Source organism: Heptranchias perlo, chromosome 31, assembly GCF_035084215.1.
Source record: "Heptranchias perlo isolate sHepPer1 chromosome 31, sHepPer1.hap1, whole genome shotgun sequence".
Taxonomy (NCBI): Eukaryota; Metazoa; Chordata; class Chondrichthyes; order Hexanchiformes; family Hexanchidae; genus Heptranchias; species Heptranchias perlo.
Window position 1 is genome coordinate 36,270,336 of NC_090355.1, and position 17,232 is coordinate 36,287,567.

A 17,232-nucleotide genomic window follows, 5' to 3' on the forward strand; every position below is an offset into this window, starting at 1 on the left:
GGGCAGCTCTCCCACCTCTGAGTCAGGAGGTTGAGGGTTTAAGTGTTAGTTCTTCTTCACCTCCTTAACCCAGTAGTAACTTCGAGACCAAGGAGAGGGGGTTTAGTTTATAGTGTGTTACCCAGGGGAGCACTGACTGGGTACAGAGTGGGCGTGAACTGGTACAGAGTGGGCGCAGAGTGAGCATGGATTAGGCACAGACTGGGTACGGGGTGGCAGCCATGAAGCTGGAGAGATTACACAAATTGGGGTTGTATTCTCTGGAGTTTCGAAGGTTAAGGGGTGATCTGATCGAAGCTTATAAGATATTAAGGGGAACAGATAGGGCGGATAGAGAGAAACTATTTCCGCTGGTTGGGGATTCTAGGAGTAGGGGGCACAGTCTAAAAATTAGAGCCAGACCTTTCAGGAGTGAGATTAGAAAACATTTCTACACACAAAGGGTTGTAGAAGTTTGGAACTCTCTTCCTCAAACGGCAATTGATACTAGTTCAATTGCTAAATTTAAATCTGAGATGATAGCTTTTTGGCAACCAAAGGTATTAAGGGATATGGGCCAAAGGCAGGTATATGGAGTTAGATCACAGATCAGCCATGATCTTATCAAATGGCGGAGCAGGCACGAGGGGCCGAATGGCCTTCTCCTGTTCCAATGATTCTATGTTCCTAATTACATGAAATGCGCCTGAATGAAATTGAGACTCAGAAGTATATTTCATCAATGCAACGTCCATTTGAAATCAGAATAGAAATCAGTTAAACTCTTAGTGAAAGTTTCTTCTCTCAAACATCATCGACACAGAGATGTTTGGGGTAAGTCTTTGTGACTGAGTGTGTTGGGGTACAGACAGGGACCAGGACCCGCAGTAATACGTACTTTCCATCAGACAGGTTGACTCCACTGAAGACGGGATATTGCTCTGGGCTTGGCTTCCCTGTCTGGTCTTCATAAAGGAATATTGGGCTCCGTGCGAGCTCAATCCCCAGCTGCTGGATACCCTGCTCATTGTAGAGGGAGAGCAGGAACGCACCCTTCCCTTTCTGGGCTCTAACTGTCATCAAGATCGAGAAATCCTCCGGGAACGGGGAATCTGGAAAAAGAAGGAAGGCCAGAGAGTGAGTCATTGGTGATAATCGACAGCCGATGTCTCCCACAGGCAGATCCACATGCTCCTGACCAGCGGCCCTTACACTAAAACCATCCCAACATCCACAAACACAGCACGTCCACACTGAAGGCACCAGAGGGGTAGGCAAAGGGAAAACTATATTACAGCGAGGGGTGTGGGGTATATCAGAGTGTTACAGCGAGGGGTGTGGGGTATATCAGAGTGTTACAGTGAGGGGGTGTGGGGTATATCAGAGTGTTACAGTGAGGGGTGTGGGGTATATCAGAGTGTTACAGTGAGGAGGTGTGGGGTATCTCAGAGTGTTACAGTGAGGGGTGTGGGGTATATCAGAGTGTTACAGTGAGGGGTGTGGGGTATATGAGAGTGTTACAGTGAGGGGTGTGGGGTATCTCAGAGTGTTACAGTGAGGGGTGTGGGATATATCAGAGTGTTACAGTGAGGGGTGTGGGGTATATCAGAGTGTTACAGTGAGGGGTGTGGGGTATATCAGAGTGTTACAGTGAGGGGTGTGGGGTATATCAGAGTGTTACAGTGGGGGTGTGGGGTATATCGAGTGTTACAGTGGGGGGTGTGGGGTATATCAGAGTGTTACAGTGAGGGGTGTGGGGTATATCAGAGTGTTACAGTGAGGGGTGTGGGGTATATCAGTGTTACAGTGAGGGGTGTGGGGTATATCAGAGTGTTACAGTGAGGGGTGTGGGGTATATCAGAGTGTTACAGTGAGGAGGTGTGGGGTATCTCAGAGTGTTACAGTGAGGGGTGTGGGGTATATCAGAGTGTTACAGTGAGGGGTGTGGGATATATCAGAGTGTTACAGTGAGGGGTGTGGGGTATATCAGAGTGTTACAGTGAGGGGTGTGGGGTATATCAGAGTGTTACAGTGAGGGGTGTGGGGTATATCAGAGTGTTACAGTGAGGGGTGTGGGGTATATCAGAGTGTTACAGTGGGGGTGTGGGGTATATCGAGTGTTGCAGTGGGGGTGTGGGGTATATCAGTGTTACAGTGAGGGGTGTGGGGTATATCAGAGTGTTACAGTGAGGGGTGTGGGGTATATCAGAGTGTTACAGTGAGGGGTGTGGGGTATATCAGTGTTACAGTGAGGGGTGTGGGGTATATCAGAGTGTTACAGTGAGGGGTGTTTGATGGAACAGTGTAGAGGGAGCTTTACTCTGTATCTAACCCGTGCTGTACCTGCCCTGGGAGTGTTTGATGGGACAGTGTAGAGGGAGCTTTACTCTGTATCTAACCCTGTACCTGCCCTGGGAGTGTTTGATGGGACAGTGTAGAGGGAGCTTTACTCTGTATCTAACCCTGTACTTGCCCTGGGAGTGTTTGATGGGACAGTGTAGAGGGAGCTTTACTCTGTATCTAACCCGTGCTGTACCTGCCCTGGGAGTGTTTGATGGGACAGTGTAGAGGGAGCTTTACTCTGTATCTAACCCTGTACCTGCCCTGGGAGTGTTTGATGGGACGGTGTAGAGGGAGCTTTACTCTGTATCTAACCCATGCTGTACTTGCCCTGGGAGTGTTTGATGGGACAGCGTAGAGGGAGCTTTACTCTGTATCTAACCCTCTACCTGCCCTGGGAATGTTTGATGGGACAGTGTAGAAGGAGTTTTACTCTGTATCTAACCCGTGCTGTACCTGCCCTTGGAGTGTTTGATGGGACAGTGTAGAGGGAGCTTTACTCTGTATCTAACCCGTGCTGTACCTGCCCTTGGAGTGTTTGATGGGACAGTGTAGAGGGAGCTTTACTCTGTATCTAACCCGTGCTGTGCCTGCCCTGGGAGTGTTTGATGGGACAGTGTAGAGGGAGCTTTACTCTGTATCTAACCCATGCTGTACCTGCCCTGGGAGTGTTTGATGGGACAGTGTAGAGGGAGCTTTACTCTGTATCTAACCCTGTACCTGCCCGGGGAGTGTTTGATGGGACAGTGTAGAGGGAGCTTTACTCTGTATCTAACCCTGTACCTGCCCTGGGAGTGTTTGATGGGACAGTGTAGAGGGAGCTTTACTCTGTATCTAACCCGTGCTGTACCTGCCCTGGGAGTGTTTGATGGGACAGTGTAGAGGGAGCTTTACTCTGTATCTAACCCTGTACCTGCCCTGGGAGTGTTTGATGGGACAGTGTAGAGGGAGCTTTACTCTGTATCTAACCCTGTACCTGACCCTGGGAGTGTTTGATGGGACAGTGTAGAGGGAGCTTTACTCTGTATCTAACCCTGTACCTGACCCTGGGAGTGTTTGATGGGACAGTGTAGAGGGAGCTTTACTCTGTATCTAACCCTGTACCTGACCCTGGGAGTGTTTGATGGGACAGTGTAGAGGGAGCTTTACTCTGTATCTAACCCTGTACCTGACCCTGGGAGTGTTTGATGGGACAGTGTAGAGGGAGCTTTACTCTGTATCTAACCCTGTACCTGACCCTGGGAGTGTTTGATGGGACAGTGTAGAGGGAGCTTTACTCTGTATCTAACCCTGTACCTGACCCTGGGAGTGTTTGATGGGACAGTGTAGAGGGAGCTTTACTCTGTATCTAACCCTGTACCTGCCCCGGGAGTGTTTGATGGGACAGTGTAGAGGGAGCTTTACTCTGTATCTAACCCTGTACCTGACCCTGGGAGTGTTTGATGGGACAGTGTAGAGGGAGCTTTACTCTGTATCTAACCCTGTAACCTGCCCTGGGAGTGTTTGATGGGACAGTGTAGAGGGAGCTTTACTCTGTATCTAACCCTGTACCTGCCCCGGGAGTGTTTGATGGGACAGTGTAGAGGGAGCTTTACTCTGTATCTAACCCTGTACCTGCCCTGGGAGTGTTTAGAAAGTGGAACAGAAATTTAAAAACATGACAATTACGAATTCAAATACCTGACAAAGAATTGGCCCTAGAATGCCCCCTGGAAAATCAGCCTTGTAATTCAGAAGACTGGAACCTCTGGCCTGATTCCACGGTGTCGAGGATTACAATACAGTTTCCCTCTGGATTGGGAACATTTCATCGGCGTGACTCGACAGACTGCAAATTCCTCTTCACAAAGCAAATTTCAAGATGCTTTAAGGCAGCAGGCGGAGGTGGGAGGAGTTTGGGGGACAGGGGCTTTTGTACACCAGGCAGCTGTTACACATTCCAATAACGGTGGGACCGAGAGGGGGTGGTGGGGTGTGTTTAGGGTGGAGCCAGGCGAGTTAGCGGCTGCACACAGCCTGTTTGGAACTCTGGAATTCACACAAGTCCACTCTCGTGGTGGAAAGTATGTGTTCATGGCATTCCATCAAGGCCTCCTGTTTTGTCTCAGTCATGGGCTGAGAATCAGCTCAGTCCCGGCCAAGAGGCTCGACAGACATCTCCCAGGTCCAGCCGGTACATTCCCCCTTCCTGACTCGTTTTTGTTTTGTGATTGCAGTGTTGCGTCTCCCGCCTGGAGATTTGCACCTTAGGTTTTGCAGGTTGCGTTTTCCTGGTGTCAGCCATGGCTCAGTGGGTGTCAGAAGGCGGTGGGTTCAAGTCTCACTCTAAAAGAGGGCCCCATGTTCCAGGCTGATACTCCCAGTGCCTGGACCGAGGGAGCAAGTTATTATCGGGACTCAGGAGACAAGCTCGTCAGGAGCAACAACCAGGGGCAGAGTCCACCCTTGTGCCAAGATTCACTTAATAAAAACATAATTTGATAATGGATGGTGCAAAAGGAAGCAGTCAGTCAGGAGGAATTGCCAGCAGATTGTGAGGCTGCTTTGGAGTTAAGGTTCTTGGCAAATCCTCTCATCTCCAGCCCGTGAGCAGATCTCGTGCCTCTCTCTGAACGGCAGGTCACCCCACCAATCTGAGCTTTCACCTACTTATAGATTCGCAGCAAATTAAAGGCAGGTTTCTGATTCTCCTTGAGCTTACAATCCAGGTCTCTCAGAGGCTACTAGGCCGGTATCTATGGCAACCGCCCCATAAAATGCAGCAACCATAGCAGAAGATTAGTCACTTCCTGTCCCAAAGCCTCCCGGTCTCTCGCTCATTACCCAAGTTGAGGGCCACTCTCTATTAATTATTTCATGAATGTTCTGGAATGTTGCCTGTTTCTCATTATCTCCTGGCTGCTGCGTGTTGGACATGTTTAGTTCAATGCAACCGCTCATCGTTCAGACCCCGCTCGAGGCTCTAGCCTCTGGGCTCTGTGCCAGGCCGCTCTGCTGTATTTTATCCATATTCTCTGCTGACGTGGACTAGGCTCTGATTATTTTTTGGTGAGGGGGGAGGTGTGATGGGGCGGGAGGGAATGGGGTGGGGGTTTACCTCTCACTGTTATTCCTTTGGGCACTCAACTCTTGTTCTGAATGCGGTTCATTGAGTCTTACAGCACAGGAGGTGGCCTTTCGGCCCATCATGCACGTGCCGGCTCTTTGAAAGAGCTATCCAATTAGTCCCACTCCCCCTGCTCTTTCCCCAGAGCCCTGTAAATGTCTCCTTTTCAAATGTTTATTCAATTCCCTTTTGAAAGTTATTATTGAATCTGCTTCCACCGCCCTTTCAGGCAGCGCATTCCAGATCAGATCAACTCGCTGCGTAAAACATGCCTCCTCATCTCCCCTCTGGTTCTTTTGCCGATCACCTTCAATCTGTGTCCTCTGGTTACCGACCCTCCTGCCAGTGGAAACAGTTTCTCCTTATTTACTCTATCAAAACCCTTCATCATTTTGAACACCTCTATTAAATCACAAAATCCAGGCCGACACTCCCAGTGCAGTACTGAGGGAGCGCTGCACTGTCGGAGGGTCAGTACTGAGGGAGCGCTGCGCTGTCGGAGGGTCAGTACTGAGGGAGCGCTGCACTGTCGGAGGGTCAGTACTGAGGGAGCGCTGCGCTGTCGGAGGGTCGGTACTGAGGGAGCGCTGCACTGTCGGAGGGTCAGTACTGAGGGAGCGCTGCGCTGTCAGAGGGTCAGTACTGAGGGAGCGCTGCGCTGTCGGAGGGTCAGTACTGAGGGAGCGCTGCGCTGTCGGAGGGTCGGTACTGAGGGAGCGCTGCACTGTCGGAGGGTCAGTGCTGAGGGAGCGCTGCGCTGTCAGAGGGTCAGTACTGAGGGAGCGCTGCGCTGTCGGAGGGTCAGTACTGAGGGAGCGCTGCGCTGTCGGAGGGTCGGTACTGAGGGAGCGCTGCACTGTCGGAGGGTCAGTACTGAGGGAGCGCTGCGCTGTCGGAGGGTCAGTACTGAGGGAGCGCTGCACTGTCGGAGGGTCAGTACTGAGGGAGCGCTGCGCTGTCGGAGGGTCAGTACTGAGGGAGCGCTGCGCTGTCGGAGGGTCAGTACTGAGGGAGCGCTGCGCTGTCGGAGGGTCAGTACTGAGGGAGCGCTGCGCTGTCGGAGGTGCCGTCTTTCAGATGAGACATTAAACCGAGGCCCCGTCTGCCCTCTCAGGTGGGTGTAAAAGATCCCCTATTTTGAATAAGAGCAGGGGGGAGTTCTCCCCGGTGTCCTGGCCAATATTTATCCCTCAACCAACAGCTAATAAAACGATTATCTGGTCATTTATCACATTGCTGTTTGTGGGATCTTGCTGTGCACAAATTGGCTGCCACGTTTCCTACATTACAACAGTGACTAGACTTCAATAGTATTTCATTGGCTGTAAAGCGCTCTGTGACGTCCTGAGGTCGTGAAAGGTGTGAAAGAAATGCACGTCTTTCTTTCTTTCTAAAACTGCAATCTGGGGCACAGGACCCCAATTTGCAGATTGAAAGGGGCCAATCGCCTGAAACAGGCCCCTTTCAGAATGGTGTCGGCTGCATGATCGGGTTTAAGGGGGTGTTAAGATCACCGACCCCATTTGGAGGCAGTTATTGCGAGTGAAACCCGGCCCCAATGGCTTGGCCCCAACTGGTCCAGGGCCCCAAAATGGCGGCAGTCGCTTTGCCGCGGGCGTGGGTGGTACCGCCAAAGGTTGGAACTGGTCCCCGTTCACTCCTGCGCACGGTGAGTGGCGGGGTCACCGGATAGAGCTCACCACCGCCCCCCCCACCCATGTTTGAGACGCTATATCAATGCAGGTGGTGGTTGGAAGCAAGATGGCCAGTTATATGGAAGCAGCAATGAGTGTGAGCAGAGTGTGTCACCTGCCCTCACGGAGCGGGAAGAGGCCACGAGGGCAGTGCCCAACGGTCACCAGCCCTCCAGGATTGTCCTGGAGTCTCCAGGAATTAAAGATTAATCTCCTGGACTCCGCTGGGAGCAAAAACCCAGGAGATAAATCACCAGGGATTAAAACAAAAATCATTTCCTTTCAACACTTTTATTTGTCAGATACAAAAAATGTTGGGAGTTGAGAAAGAAAAGGCCGTTTGACTGAGAGTCAAGAATCATCCAATGGGGTAATGAAGAGCCAGCTCTCTCTCCAATTGGCCATGACATTGCTGGGCGCTGTGACAATGGACGTGTCGGGCGACCAATGGGAGGGAGCGTGGGGGTGGAGCAGAGGTCATATGCTGAAATCTCCAGGGTTAGGTCCAGTCAGAGTTGGCGACTCCAGGCAGGGGCTGAGTGGGTAGAAGAGCAGCCATGGCCTGCGATGTGTGGCATCGACACCAAGTGTTGGGAACAATGTTTGGCCAAGTGTCTCCAGCTTGGCCCTGTGTTTATTTTGCTTCTCTCTTTAATCCCACAGACCCAGCCAGACAACTTATGTTTGGCTGGATCACACCCTTCAGGTTTGGCCAACTTCACTTTAACAATACCGCACAGCTTAAAATGTCCAAGAAAAATAAAATCCTCAGAGGAATGTAACGAAACAGAAGAGACAACAAGTTTGATGGTCCCACAAGGTATCTGTGGCTGACATTAAAACCAGTCAGCGTGTCAGAAAATTCCATCTGTTAATCAATGTTTATTTTTGGTAAAATGAAGTTTAATGTGAAATTTATGTTCTGTGAAGGACTGAGGAACAGAATTGTTTCCATTCAGAGATATCAAACCCTCCCAGAGTGAAGCTCACTCTACACTGTCCCATCAAACCCTCCCAGAGTGAAGCTCCCTCCACACTATCCCATCAAACCCTCCCAGAGTAAAGCTCATTCTACACTGTCCCATCAAACCCTCCCAGAGTAAAGCTCACTCTACACTGTCCCATCAAACCCTCCCAGAGTAAAGCTCACTCTACACTGTCCCATCAAACCCTCCCAGAGTAAAGCTCACTCTACACTGTCCCATCAAACCCTCCCAGAGTAAAGCTCACTCTACATTGTCCCATCAAACCCTCCCAGAGTAAAGCTCACTCTACACTGTCCCATCAAACCCTCCCAGAGTAAAGCTCACTCTACACTGTCCCATCAAACACTCCCAGAGTGAAGCTCCCTCCACACTGTCCCATCAAACACTCCCAGAGCAGGTACAGGGTTAGATACAGAGTAAAGCTCCCTCTACACTGTCCCATCAAACACTCCCAGGGCAGATACAGGGTTAGATACAGAGTAAAGCTCCCTCTACACTGTCCCATCAAACACTCCCAGGGCAGGTACAGGGTTAGATACAGAGTAAAGCTCCCTCTACACTGTCCCATCAAACACTCCCAGGGCAGGTACAGCACGGGTTAGATACAGAGTAAAGCTCCCTCCACACTGTCCCATCAAACACTCCCAGGGCAGGTACAGCACGGGTTAGATACAGAGTAAAGCTCCCTCCACACTGTCCCATCAAACATTCCCAGGGCAGGTACAGGGTTAGATACAGAGTAAAGCTCCCTCTACACTGTCCCATCAAACACTCCCAGGGCAGGTACAGCACGGGTCTGCTGTTTTATTTTAAATGCTAATATCCTTGTAAATTAATGGACAGAGGAGTGTCAGATAGTGTCAGTGTCTGACCCCTAATATTCGAATTTCTCCCGCTTTTGCCTCTCATTAGGGCCTTGTTAGAAGTTGCAGCCAACTGGTCCTTATTCAGAGAAGGGTGAGAGAATCTTGGCTGTCCCAACGGTTCCATGCACGTCTGGTGTGTGTGCATGCATGTGTACGCTTGTGAGCTCGTGTGTGCGTGTATGAGCATGGTGGGTGTATAGTGAGTGGATGTGTGAGTACATGAGAGAGTGAATTTGTGTGTGTGTGAGTGAGCGTGAGTGTGAGTGTGAGTGTGTCTGTGTGTAAGTGCGTGTGTCTGTGTGTGTAAGTGAGTGTGTGTGTGAGTGTGTCTGCGAGTGAGTGTGAGTGTAACTGTCTGTGCGTGTGTTTGAGTGTTGGTGAGTGAGTGAGTGAGTGTGAGCATGTTGGTGAGTGAGTGTGTGAGTGAAAGTGAGTGAGTGTATGTGTGTGAGTATGTGTGTGTCTGTATGTATGAGTGTGTGTATGAGTGAGTGTGTCTGTGAGTGAGTGCGTCTCTATGTGTGAGTGTGTCTATATGTGTGTGTTTGTGAGTGTGCGTGAGCATGTGTGTGTGAGTATGTGTGAGTGTGTCTGTATGTCTGTGTGTGTCTGTATGTGTGTGTGAGTGTGTGAGTATGTGTGTGTATATGAGTGTGAGTGTGAGTGAGAGAGTGTGAGTGTGTGTGTTGAGTGTGTGTGTGAGTATGAGTGTGAGTGTGTGTGAGTGTGTGTGAGTGTCTGTGTATATGAGTGTGAGTGAGTGTGAGTGTGTGTGTATATGAGTGTGAGTGTGTGAGTGTGCATGTGTGTGAGAGTGTGTGTGTGCATGTGTGTGTGTATGTATATGTATTGTGAGTGTGTGTGAGTGTGTGTGTGTGTGTGTGTGAAAGAGTGTGAGTGAGTGTGTGTGTGTATATGAGTGTGAGTGTGCATGTGTGTGTGTGTGTATGTATATGAGTGTGAGTGTGTGTGAGAGAGTGTGAGTGTATGTGTGTGTGAGAGAGTGTGAGTGAGTGTGTGTGTATATGAGTGTGAGTGTGCATGTGTGAGAGTGTGTGAGTGTATGTGTGTGTGTGAGAGAGTGTGAGTGTGAGTGTGCATGTGTGAGAGAGTGTGAGTGTATGTGTGTGTGAGAGAGTGAGTGAGTGTGTGTGTATATGAGTGTGAGTGTGCATGTGTGAGAGTGTGTGAGTGTATGTGTGTGTGTGAGAGAGTGTGAGTGTGAGTGTGCATGTGTGAGAGAGTGTGAGTGTGTGTGTGTATATGAGTGTGAGTGTGCATGTGTGAGAGAGTGTGAGTGAGTGTGAGTGTGTGTGTGTATATGAGTGTGAGTGTGCATGTGTGAGAGTGTGTGTGTGTGTGTGTGTGTGTGTGTGTATATGAGTGTGAGTGTGAGTGTGTTGAGTGTGTGTTGAGGTGGGACTGATTCTGCAGTTTGAGGTGGGATTGTCAGTGTGGGGGCTGCAGACGGCCTGAGGCGAATCAGACGCACGTCTCTCAGACATTGGCCTCAGATCAGCTCGGTCCACAGGTGCAAGTTCTCAGACGAGGCCCGGTTTCCCCAACATTCGTGACTCAAACTGTTGGAACCGTTCCTTTCTTACAAGGTTTAAACAAAAATTCACATGGACCAATTGTTTTACCAACTTTAAACCTGATTCTGCTCATCTCCAGAACAACTACTGAGAAAAAGGGAACAAAGGATCCAGATCAAAAGGGTCTTTTTAATCAGGTTCCTCTGTGTTCAATCCCAGTCTGGTCCAAACTGAGACTTCTTGTGGTGAGGCCTGTTTCTCTCTCTCTCCATCTCTCTCTCTCTCCGCTCCTGTCCTCCCTCTCTCTGTGTGTGTGTCTCTCTCTGTCGACCTCTCTGTCTCACTCTCTCTCTCTCTCTCTCTCTCTCTGTCTCCCCCACAGGAACACAGAAACAGGAGGAGGCCATTCAGCCCCTCAAGCCTGTTCCACCATTCAATTAGATCATGGCTGATCTGTATCTTAACTCCATTTACCCGTCTTGGTTCTGTAACGCTTAATCCCCTCACCCAATAAAAATCCATCAATCTCAGTTTTGAAATTTCCAATTGACCCTCAGCCTCAACAGCTTTTTGGGGGAGAGAGTTCCAGATTCCCACTCCCCTTTGTGTGAAGAACTGCTTCCTGACATCACCCCTGAATGGCCTGGCTCTAATTTTAAGGTTCTGCCCCCTTGTTCTGGACTCCCCCCACCAGAGGAAATAGTTTCTCTCTATCGACCCTATCAAATCCTTTAATCATCTTAAACACCTCGATTAGATCACCCCTTAATCTTCGACACTCGAGGGAATACAAGCCCAGTCGATGGAACCTGTCCTTATCATAAAGAACATAAGAAATAGGAGCAGGAGGAGGCCATTCGGCCCCTCGAGCCTGCTCCACCATTCAATCAGATCATGGCTGATCTTCGATCTCAACTCCACTTTCCCGTCCGGTCCCCATATCCCTTGATTCCCCATGAGTCCAAAAATCTATCGATCTCAGTCTTGAATATATTCAATGACTGAGCGCCCACAGCCCTCTGGGGTAGAGAATTCCAAAGATTCGTAACCCAAGTGAAGAAATTCTTCCTCATTTCAGTCTTAAATGTCTGACCCCTTATCCTGAGACTATGTCTCCTGGTTCTAGACTCTCCAGCCAAGGGAAACAATCTCTCAGCATCTACCCTGTCAAGCCCCCTCAGAACCTTATATGTTTCAATGAGATCACCTCTCATTCTTCTAAACTCCAGAGAGTATCGGCCCATTCTGCTCAATCTCTCCTCATAGGACAATCCTCTCATCCCAGGAACCAATCTAGTGAACCTTTGTTGCACCGCCTCTAAGGCAAGTATATCCTTCCTTAGATAAGGAGACCAAAACTGTACACAGTACTCGTGCTGAGGTCTCACCAGAGCCCTGTACAATTGTAGTAAGTCTTGCTTACTCTTGTACTCCAACCCCCTTGCAATAAAGGCCAACATGCCATTTGCCTTCCTAATTGCTTGCTGCACCTGCATGCTAACTTTCTGTGTTTCTTGTAAGAGGACACCCAAATCTCTCTGAACACCAGCATTTAATAGTTTCTCACCATTTAAAAAATATTTCATTTTTCTATTTTTCCTACCAAAGTGAATAACCTCACATTTCCCCACATTATACTCCATCTGCCACCTTCTTGCCCACTCACTTAACCTGTCTATATCCCTTTGCAGACTCTGTGTGTCCTCCTCACAGCTTACTTTCCCACCTCGCTTTGTATCATCAGCAAACCTGGATACATTACACCCGGTCCCTTCATCTAAGTCATTAATATAGATTGTAAATAGCTGAGGCCCAAGCACTGATCCTTGCGGCACCCCACTAGTTACAGCCTGACACCCTGAGAATGACCCGTTTATCCCCACTCTCTGTTTTCTGTCCGTTAACCAATCCTCAATCCATGCTAATATATTACCCCCAATCCCATGAGCCCTTATCTTGTGTAACAACCTTTTATGTGGCACCTTATCGAATGCCTTTTGAAAAACCAAATATACTCCATCCACTGGTTCCCCTTTATCTACCCTGCTGGTTACACCCTCAAAAAACTCTAATAAATTTGTCAAACATGATTTCTCTTTCATAAAACCGTGTTGACTCTGTCTAATCATATTATGATTCATTAAGTGCCCTGTTACTACGTCCTTAATAATGGATTCCAGCATTTTCCCAACGACTGATGTCAGGCTAACTCGCCTGTAGTTCCCTGTTTTCTCTCTCCCTCCTTTCTTGAATAGCGGGGTTACATTTGCTACCTTCCAATCCGCTGGGACCGTTCTAGAATCTAGGGAATTTTGGAAGATCAGAACCAATGCATCCACTATCTCTGCAGCCACCTCTTTTAGAACCCTCGGATGTCTGTCCATCAGGTCGAGGGCTTTTACGAGGGAAAAACCTACTTGACCTCGTCCTCACAAATCTACCCGTCGCAGATGCATCTGTCCATGACAGTATTGATGTGGAGTGACCACCGCACAGTCCTCGTGGAGACGAAGTCCCCTCTTCGCACTGAGGACACCATCCAACGTGTTGTGTGGCACTACCACCGTGCTAAATGGGATAGATTCAGAACAGATCAAGCAGCTCAAAACTGGGCATCTATGAGGCACTGTGGGCCATCAGCAGCAGCAGAATTGTATTCCAGCACAATCTGTAACCTCATGGCCCAGCATATTCCTCACTCTACCATTACCAACAAGCCAGGGGATCAAACCTGGTTCAATGAGGAGTGTAGAAGAGCATGCCAGGAGCAGCACCAGGCGTTACCTAAAAATGAGGTGCCAACCTGGTGAAGCTACAACTCAGGACTACATGCATGCAAAACAGCGGAAGCAACATGCTATAGACAGAGCTAAGCGATTCCACAACCAACGGATCAGATCAAAGCTCTGCAGTCCTGTCACATCCAGTCGTGAATGGTGGTGGACAATTAAACAACTAACGGGAGGAGGAGGCTCTGTAAACATCCCCATCTTCAACGATGGCAGAGTCGAGCACGTGAGTGCAAAAGACAAGGCTGAAGCGTTTGCAACCATCTTCAGCCAGAAGTGCCGAGTGGATGATCCATCTCGGCCTCCTCCCAATATCCCCACCATCACAGAAGCCAGTCTTCAGCCAATTCGATTCACTCCACGTGATATCAAGAAACAGCTGAGTGCACTGGATACAGCAAAGGCTATGGGCCCCGACAACATCCCGGCTGTAGTGCTGAAGACTTGGGCTCCAGAACTAGCTGCGCCTCTCGCCAAGCTGTTCCAGTACAGCTACAACACTGGCATCTACCCGACAATGTGGAAAATTGCCCAGGTATGCCCTGTCCACAAAAAGCAGGACAAATCCAATCCGGCCAATTACAGCCCCATCAGTCTACTCTCAATCATCAGCAAAGTGATGGAAGGTGTCGTTGACAGTGCTATCAAGCGGCACTTACTCACCAATAACCTGCTCACCGATGCTCAGTTTGGGTTCTGCCAGGACCACTCAGCTCCAGACCTCATTACAGCTTGGTCCAAACATGGACAAAAGAGCTGAATTCCAGAGGTGAGGTGAGAGTGACTGCCCTTGACATCAAGGCAGCATTTGACCGAGTGTGGCACCAAGGAGCCCTAGTAAAATTGAAGTCAATGGGAATCAGGGGGAAAACTCTCCAGTGGCTGGAGTCATACCGAGCACAAAGGAAGATGGTAGTGGTTGTTGATGGCCAATCATCTCAGCCCCAGGACATTGCTGCAGGAGTTCCTCAGGGCAGTGTCCTAGGCCCAACCATCTTCAGCTGCTTCATCAATGACCTTCCCTCCATCATAAGGTCAGAAATGGGGATGTTCGCTGATGATTGCACAGTGTTCAGTTCCACTCGCAACCCCTCAGATAATGAAGCAGTCCGAACCCGAATGCAGCAAGACCTGGACAACATCCAGGCTTGGGCTCATAAGTGGCAAGTAACATTTGCGCCAGAAAAGTGCCAGGCAATGACCATCTCGAACAAGAGAGAGTCTAACCACCTCCCCTTGACATTCAACGGCATTACCATCGCCGAATTCCCCAGCATCAACATCCTGGGGGTCACCATTGACCAGAAACTTAACTGGACCAGCCATATAAATACTGTGGCTACGAGAGCAGGTCAGAGGCTGGGTATTCTGCGGCGAGTGACTCACCTCCTGACTCCCCAAAGCCTTTCCACCATCTACAAGGCACAAGTCAGGAGTGTGATGGAATACTCTCCACTTGCCTGGATGAGTGCAGCTCCAACAACACTCAAGAAGCTCGACACCATCCAGGACAAAGCACCCCATCCACCACCCTAAACATTCACTCCCTTCACCACCGGCACACCGTGGCTGCAGTGTGTACCATCCACAGGATGCACTGCAGCAACTCGCCAAGGCTTCTTCGACAGCACCTCCCAAACCCGCGACCTCTCCCACCTAGAAGGACAAGAGCAGCAGGCACATGGAAACAACACCACCTGCACGTTCCCCTCCAAGTCACACACCATCCCGACTTGGAAATATATCGCCGTTCCTTCATCGTCGCTGGGTCAAAATCCTGGAACTCCCTTCCTAACAGCACTGTGGGAGAACCTTCACCACACGGACTGCAGCGGTTCAAGAAGGCGGCTCACCACCACCTTCTCGAGGGCAATTAGGGATGGGCAATAAATGCCGGCCTCGCCAGCGACGCCCACATCCCATGAACAAATTTTAAAAAGGTGAATTTAAGGAGTTAGGAGACAAATTAAAAAGCAGGACCTCGAAGGTAGTGATCTCAGGATTACTACCAGTGCCACGTGCTAGTGAGTATAGGAACAGGAGAATAGACAGGATGAATGCTTGGCTGCAGGGATGGTGTAGGAGGGAGGGATTTAGATTCCTGGGACATTGGGACCGGTTCTGGGGAAGGTGGGACCTGTACAAGCGTGACGGGTTACACCCGAGCAGGACCGGGACCAATGTCCTCGCAGGAGTGTTTGCTAGTGCTGTTGGGGAGGGTTTAAACTAGAGTGGCAGGGGGATGGGAACCTGAGCGGGGAGTCAGAAGGGAATAAAGTTGAGAGCAGCAAAAGAGGGGAAGACCCAGGGGAAATTTACAATACAAATAGTACAAACAGTTGTTCAAGAACAAGTGAAAGGGAAAAGCGTAGAGCAGCGGAAAGAAAGTGTACTTTAGGCACGACAGATAAAGTGAAAACTAGAAGGCGTAAAGCGATTATCCCAGCATCAAAGCTAAAGGTCAGGCTAGGGTGTGTGGCCCAACTAAGAGTTCTATATACAAATGCACGGAGTATAAGGAATAAATTAAATGAACTACAGGTTCAAATGCAAATTGGAGGATATGACATGATAGCTATTACTGAGACATGGCTGCAGTTTGGTCAGGATTGGGAACTAAATATATCAGGTTATAAGGTCTACAGGAGAGATAGGGAAAATGGAAGAGGGGGAGGAGTAGCCTTAGTGATTAGAGATGAAATCACTTCAATGATAAAGGAGGATATAACGAGAGGTAAGCAGCCAACAGAGACCTTATGGGTTGAATTGAGAAATAGGAAAGGATCTCAGACTATAGTGGGAGTTGTGTATAGGACCCCTGGCAGCAGCTCTGAAGTGCTAGATTGTATAAATGCAGAGATTAGACAAGTGTGTAAGAAAGGCATAGTGGTCTTAATGGGGGACTTTAACCCTCACATAGATTGGCAAAAGCAGACTAGCAACTGTCAGAAAGGTAGTGAATTTCTTGAGTGTGTCCGGGATAGTTTTCTACAGCAGTATGTCCTGGAGGCAACAAGGGGGCAAGCCATACTAGATTTAGTAATGAGTAATGAACCAGATTTAGTTAACAGCTTAACTGTGTGTGAACATCTATCCAATAGTGATCATAACATGATTGAGTTCAAGGTAGTGTTTGAAAGGGAAAAAAGTGAGTCAGCTGCTAAGATTCTAGACTTGGGCAAGGCCGACTTCAATGGGATGAGACAGAGACTGTCCACAGTAAACTGGGCAAATCTGTTAATGGGTAAAACGACTGATGATCAGTGGGAAATGTTTAAAGAAACATTTAACGAGATACAGAATCGGTTTATACCCCTGAGGGGCAAGAACTCTACTTGCCAAAAAAAACAGCCATGGACAACTAAAGAGGTAAGGGACAGTATAAGACATAAGGAAAGGGCATACAAAAAGGCAAAAAATGGCACAGATCCTGGCGAATGGGAAAGATACAAAGATCAACAAAGGGTCACAAAACAGATAGTAAGAGCTACAAAAAGAGAGTATGAAAAGAAACTTGCAAGGGGATATCAAAACCAATACGAAGAACTTTTATAGTTATGTTAGGAAAAAGAGGGTGGGGTCAGGAGCCGTGTTGGCCCCTCAAAAACTGAAAGTGGGGATATTGTCATTGACAATGGGGAAATGGCGGACATGTTGAACAATTACTTTGCGTCAGTATTTACAGTAGAAAAAGAGGATAGCATGCCGGAAATCCCAAGAAAACTAATATTGAATCGGGGACAGGGACTCGATAAAATTAACATAAGTAAAGCAACAGTAATGAAGAAAATAATAGCACGAAAGAGTGACAAATCCCCAGGACCACATGGTTTCCATCCCAGGGTTTTAAAGGAAGTAGGTGAGCACATTGCAGATGCCCTAACTATAATCTTTCAAAGTTCTCTAGATTCAGGAACTGTCCCTCTAGATTGGAAAA

The 17,232-nt window shown here is 48.8% G+C and overlaps 1 protein-coding gene across 1 annotated transcript in view; it reads right to left on the reverse strand.

Moving 5' to 3' along the window:
* The window catches only part of LOC137300359 (collagen alpha-1(V) chain-like), a 199,044-nt gene that overhangs the window by 92,166 nt on the left and 89,646 nt on the right, over positions 1-17,232 (reverse strand). The window contains 1 exon segment of the mRNA XM_067969443.1: positions 878-1,091. Within this exon segment, the coding sequence (XP_067825544.1) occupies positions 878-1,091 (214 nt within the window).